Source organism: Poecilia formosa, unplaced genomic scaffold (assembly GCF_000485575.1).
Source record: "Poecilia formosa unplaced genomic scaffold, Poecilia_formosa-5.1.2 Scaffold221, whole genome shotgun sequence".
Taxonomy (NCBI): Eukaryota; Metazoa; Chordata; class Actinopteri; order Cyprinodontiformes; family Poeciliidae; genus Poecilia; species Poecilia formosa.
This window is the reverse complement of record NW_006800160.1, coordinates 228,728-234,727: the sequence shown is the minus strand read 5'-3', so window position 1 is coordinate 234,727 and position 6,000 is coordinate 228,728. Positions and strand designations below refer to the sequence as shown.

Genomic DNA, 6,000 nt, shown 5'->3' with positions numbered 1-6,000 from the left:
CCTATATATATATATATATATAGGTATATATACACAGGTCTTTTTTTTTTCTCTGACTAAAGTATTTTGAGGATAATTGCAATATCAGGTGATCTACATCAACTTTTTAAAAAATCACCCTTATTCGTATTTTCGGCATGGTCTTGTTTGTTCAGTCTGACCTTCATGTTACATAACCAGGATCAATGAGATAAATTAGGTAAAGGGTGACGAGTCAATGTCTAATGTTAGCATTCACCTTGCTAAAGCCTCCATTACTGCTACTTAGTGCTGTTTAAAATAAATCTACATTTGACAACATGAAACTGAGGCACGTGTTTATCGACTAATATGCTCTCCTCGTTTCAGTCGGTCCAGCCTCAGAACAGCCCAACATGCTGGAGGCTCAATCCACCATCCAGCCCTCAGAGGTGAAAAACAGCAGCTTAGTGAGGTTTTGTCAGCGTTTCGTCACGTGCCCCAGCAGTCGTTTATTCTCTTTGTTCTCTCTGTGGTAGGAGTCCGTGGAGCTGCTGGGCCAGTTTAAAGAGTTCATGGTTAGATACAATAAGGTGTACAGCAGTCAGGAAGGTGAGCGGTTTGCACACGCTCACACAATCCAGCAGCTGCATGAACACACACACACACACACACACACACACACACACACACACACACACACACACACACAGAGTCACATTCTGGTGCACAGATACTGAACCTTTTGTGCTCATTGTGTTCACCCTGAAGGGAAAACACACTCACAAGTCAGCCCACATTCAGTTCCATGTATACACAGAATGTTGTGAAACAGTTAAATACGCAAAACCTAAAGAGTCAAAGTAATCTTATTAAGAGGAATTATTAAAAGCAGTTTTCAAATAATGTTTTACTTTTTTTAAGAGGAAAAAGTTGGTCCAAATTGACTTTGCACTATTTGAAAAACCAGTTATCCACTTTATAAAATTTCGCAGCAGCTGTGATTAACCACATTTTCTTGACCGCTGAGTTAGCTGTGGGCATTTATCTTACTGTTTATCATTTACTGTAAAAATGTCTTATAAGAAGAATTCTGATTTATCATCGTCTCGATAAATTTCAATGAAAGATGCTAAAAAAACTGTCGTAACTGTAAATGCTATTTTTACTATTTTCTCCACTGTTTGATAAGAGCAATACATCAATAACATTATATATCGTGATAAATACATGATCAGTGTCTGTAGATATGTCCGATACATTATTCAATAATTTCACTGATCTCTGATTCAGAACCAAACAGCATTCTGGGAGATGAAAGCTGAGGAAAAGCTTTTGCTGCTCAACCTTTCACAACCAGCTATAATGTTGGTGGCATCAACAAATTCACTCACTCTTTGGTTACCTAGCAACAACCTGTTGAGTAACTTGAGCAGCAGCAATGTCAGGCTTTTCCACCGTGCCACATAACTGCTTAGAAATTAAAATCAACGGCCAGGAGTGAATAAAGAAAATGAGTACAACACATCCAGCGGAAACTGGATGAAACAAGAACGGTCACATCACCAGCTGGCAGCATTTCAGATATATAAAACAAAAAACTACTCGATAATTATCATCATCGACTGATATGAAACCCTAATATTATGATATGTTTTTAAGCCATATCGTCCAGCCCTAAACAGAATACATAAGTTTAATGGGAATGGAGCACGGAGCAACAGTAAAGTTTAATTACTGTAGAATTTTAGCCAAGACCTAAAAGCCAAAAAGAGTCAAATTTCAAACTTCAATTTCTGAGCTCAGTTTGGACAATGACTAGCTTACCTCAAGTACTAATAAAAGAAAATGACAAATGTTTGTTGGCTTGCAATTAGAAAGCGATAGATAGAGATCACATGAAGTACTAATCTGACATTGCATGTTGTGATGTTAAGTATTGTCTTTGTGCGTGTTTCCATGACAGAGGCTGACATGCGCCTACAGATCTTTCACGAGAACCTGAAAACGGCTGAGAAGCTCCAGTCTTTGGATCAAGGTTCGGCTGAGTACGGCGTTACCAAGTTCAGCGACCTAACTGGTGCGTGCCACCGTGTGCCGTCCGGTTATTTCCGACGAGGAAATGCGTCTTCTGCTTTTAACATTGCAGCTTTGCAACAACTCGACGTTTTCCCGGTACCGCAAACGTTTCAGCTTTGTATTCTGTCCATCTGTTTTCGTCCAGAGGAGGAGTTTCGTTCCACGTACCTGAACCCGCTTCTCAGTCAGTGGACTCTTCATCGTCCAATGAAACCTGCCCCCACCGCCAAAGGCCCTGCCCCCGGCAGCTGGGACTGGAGGGATCATGGAGCCGTTAGTCCCGTGAAGAACCAGGTGATGCCGAGCAGAAGAGTTAATAACCGACGGCTCACTCTGTTGGGAATAACTTGATGTAGCGCAGGTACATTTTTGAACCCTCGTTGTGTTTTGTAGGGCATGTGTGGATCTTGCTGGGCGTTTTCTGTCACAGGAAACATCGAGGGCCAGTGGTTCCTGAAAAATGGGACTTTGCTGTCACTTTCAGAACAGGGTAAGTCGTCCTCAGATTCTGACTGAAAAAGCTCACCGCTAACGTCTTCGAAATGCAATGAAAACAGTCAATTTTCCATTAAATCAGTGGATTATACACTCTCTGCTTTGCAGAGCTGGTTGACTGTGATGGAGTGGACCAGGCATGCAGAGGTGGACTGCCGTCAAACGCTTATGAAGCTATTGAAAAGCTGGGTAAGAAACAGCTTCACGGGAACAGTAACACACAGAAAACTGAAAAGGGAGGATTTAAGTTTAAATAAGCTTATGTTATATATATATTTTTTTTTATGCATGTTTGTCTCTCCTGTGCCATTAAGGCGGCCTGGAGACAGAAATGGATTACTCCTACAAAGGACACAAGCAGACGTGTGATTTCACCGACAGGAAGGTGGCTGCCTACATCAACAGCTCACTGGAGATTTCCAAAGACGAAAAAGGTAAGCAATGGGGTGGGCATTTATCGTATCATTTATCATTTATCATTTATCATTTATCGCGATAAATTTCTTACCATGGTAAGAATTTTGATTTGTTGCTGTCACAATAAATTCCAATTAATGATGTTTTAAAATCCCCCAAAACTCTCCTTATTTTTGAGTTTTGTAATTCTACTCTTTTCTTCACTGTTTGATCAATAAATACTGATAAATCTGAAAATAGTTACTGTTTAGTGACACAAATCACACTTCTTTACGTGACTGGTGTCTTAAAGAAGCGTATCCCAAAATGGGAATGTTTGTTCAAGAGCATTATTTTTGTTTGTGGGGCTATAATTGCTGCAACACACAGTAGAAGTAAGAAGGATTTAATAAACCGTTGTTATCGTCACTTTTATCGATATCACAATGGTAACGCAAAATATTGTGATAAAACTGTAAGTCCATATCGTAAGAGAGTCAATGTTCTGCGAGTTGGGCATCCAAGCGTCATTAAACAGGCAAATATTTTACTGCTTTATTCTTGTTCTCAGATATTGCCGCTTGGTTGGCAGAGAAAGGACCAATCTCTGTCGCTCTCAATGCCTTTGCAATGCAGGCGAGTTCTTTACTTCCTCTTTCCGTTTCTCTGTTTGGTCTGATGTAACTTGTACTATTTTTTTCCTGTATCATCAAAGAGTAAAATTTGCCTTTACAGTCACGGTTATGGTTGTCTTTATATTCCTGTAGTTCTACAGAAAGGGTGTTAGTCACCCAATGAAGATCTTCTGCAATCCGTGGATGATCGACCACGCTGTGCTGCTGGTGGGATATGGTGAACGTGAGTAAATCACTCCTCCCCAATCAGAGTTTAATGACATCTGTTGATATTAGTTTGTGATTCAGAGTATTTTAAACTGTTTTCGTTGTGCTGTTCTTCTTTCAGGAAATGGCATCCCATTCTGGGCCATCAAGAACAGCTGGGGGGAGGACTACGGAGAGGAGGTACAAGAACAACAACAGCTACCACTCACTTTATTTGATTCAAGTTAAATGTAGGGTACAGGAATGCAGATATGCTGACAGATGTGTAGAATCCTACATTTACATTGTTTTACAGGTGTACCGATAAATCAGCCCCACTTTCCTTATCGGACAATACTTTAGCGCTGAATTGCTGTTGGCTTGCTTCATATAAGTTAATATTTACAACCTGACTCAAATCACAAATTAACTTCTTGCTCGTATAACAAATTATTCCACCATAATTCATTTCTCTTAGCACACAATTATAGCAGCACTGTTCTGTAAGTATTAATATCACCCGCAGTGCTTAATTACAGTATATAATTTACCTTGGCATTCAGGTTTTTTTTTCTTTTTACCGATTTTTTTCCAGTACTACAATAAAATTTAAATTTATTTCAAGGCTTTTTAAGCTTCTTTACTAATAAATGGAGCCAGTACCATGTTGTAAATACATTGAGGTCTGGTGTAAATTTAACTCAACTTAATATCATTAAACTAGAATGTTTTATGTTATTGTAAGAGTTTTATTTTGTATTTTGTTTGTCTCTTCTGCAGGGTTACTACTACCTTTACAGGGGGTCCAATGCATGTGGAATCAACAAGATGTGCTCTTCAGCTGTTGTCAACTAATCTTCATGCTGTCTGTGTTGTACCAGCCGCCTGGTACAACTACGTCAGCTCACGAAAAGCACAGGAACAAACTGCATGAGGATCCAAGTGAAGGCACTTCCAAGCTCTAACAATGTTCCGTTAAACCGTTTGCTGTATTCTAACGTCATACCTCCCGCCTCATGTCAGCCTACTCTGTCACACCAGCTCTACTGACGTTAGCTTTGATGTTACTGTGAAACTTTGCTGTCAATTGAAACTGCATTTTGTTTGCACATGTTACTCCGTTGTTTCAGCAGAGGCAGTGTTGTTTGTAACTCATCTCTACTAGCAATAAACGTGCTTGTGCTCGAGGTATTGTGAAACTTAGACCATGTCTACTCAGTGTTTTTTTTTTTAAGTTCTTTTATTAATTGTTGTATTAATTGAGATTTGTTTCCAAGGAAAGGTTTGCACAGGACTATTAAACTGTAATAACAACTGCAGTGAGAGAGAAAAAAAAGATGTTTGAATAAAATGTGGGAATTAAAAAAAAAGTTCATGAAGTGTCCAAACTAAATCACTTTGCTTAGACATTTGGAATCATGAATGGAGACAGTCAATTATTATTATCCATCCATCATCTAAAACCCAGTCTAAATGGTGCCTATCTCCAGCTGACCTTAGACAAGAGGCGCTATCAGGTTGCCAGCCCATCACAGGACAATACACACACACACACATGCATACACTCATATAAGCATTCAACATATTTACACTCAAGTAAATGTAAAAAGTAGCTTTGCAATAAATTATTCAAGAAAAAAAAAACTCTGAGTAACTGATCATATGTGATTTAATATTTAAAAATTATGTCGGAAGAGAAAACGTATATGAAGTTAAGTGCAAAATTGGGTGTTATATTACAAATTAATACAAATAACATAATTACAAAACAAATTCAAGCAGAAGAAACGCTAAACTTTTTTTAAAATACAAAACGTAGGACACTAATATAGCAGGTAATCCAAAGAATAAGGAGAATAAAGAAAATTATTTCCTGTGACAATATATGGTGTTTGCTGAATCTTCACTTAATCTCCAAATGGTCCAATAGCAGATACAAAATGACATCAGAACAACAAAGCTTGTTTGCAAACAAGTTGTCTGCCTTTCACATCAGTGGTAGATCTGTGTTTGTTGCCTTTTTGGTTAAAAAATATGTTTGTTCTTTATTCAGTGAAGGTCTGAGTATCTATTTTACTCAAATAGAAGAAGAAATGCTTCATAATAACATTACTCAAGCAAAAGTAAAAAGTACGGAATAGTAGAAACTACTTCTAAAAGTATTCCTGTACCCAAAGGTTACTGAAGTAATTGTAAGTATTTAATACCCACATCTGTACAGTACAGATACACAGTACAGATGCGTTTGGAC

The 6,000-nt window shown here is 38.3% G+C and overlaps 1 protein-coding gene across 1 annotated transcript in view; it reads left to right on the top strand.

The window, feature by feature from the left end:
- The window catches only part of ctsf (cathepsin F), a 7,255-nt gene extending 2,145 nt beyond the window's left edge, over nucleotides 1–5,110 (top strand). The window contains exons 3-13 of the mRNA XM_016679800.1: nucleotides 349–410; nucleotides 498–570; nucleotides 1,925–2,038; nucleotides 2,183–2,331; nucleotides 2,431–2,527; nucleotides 2,641–2,721; nucleotides 2,847–2,966; nucleotides 3,500–3,564; nucleotides 3,696–3,786; nucleotides 3,892–3,950; nucleotides 4,530–5,110. Of these exons, the coding sequence (XP_016535286.1) occupies nucleotides 349–410; nucleotides 498–570; nucleotides 1,925–2,038; nucleotides 2,183–2,331; nucleotides 2,431–2,527; nucleotides 2,641–2,721; nucleotides 2,847–2,966; nucleotides 3,500–3,564; nucleotides 3,696–3,786; nucleotides 3,892–3,950; nucleotides 4,530–4,604 (986 nt within the window). The 3' untranslated portion in view covers nucleotides 4,605–5,110. The remainder of the gene's footprint in view (nucleotides 1–348; nucleotides 411–497; nucleotides 571–1,924; nucleotides 2,039–2,182; nucleotides 2,332–2,430; nucleotides 2,528–2,640; nucleotides 2,722–2,846; nucleotides 2,967–3,499; nucleotides 3,565–3,695; nucleotides 3,787–3,891; nucleotides 3,951–4,529) is intronic.
- The last annotated feature ends 890 nt before the right edge of the window (nucleotides 5,111–6,000 follow it).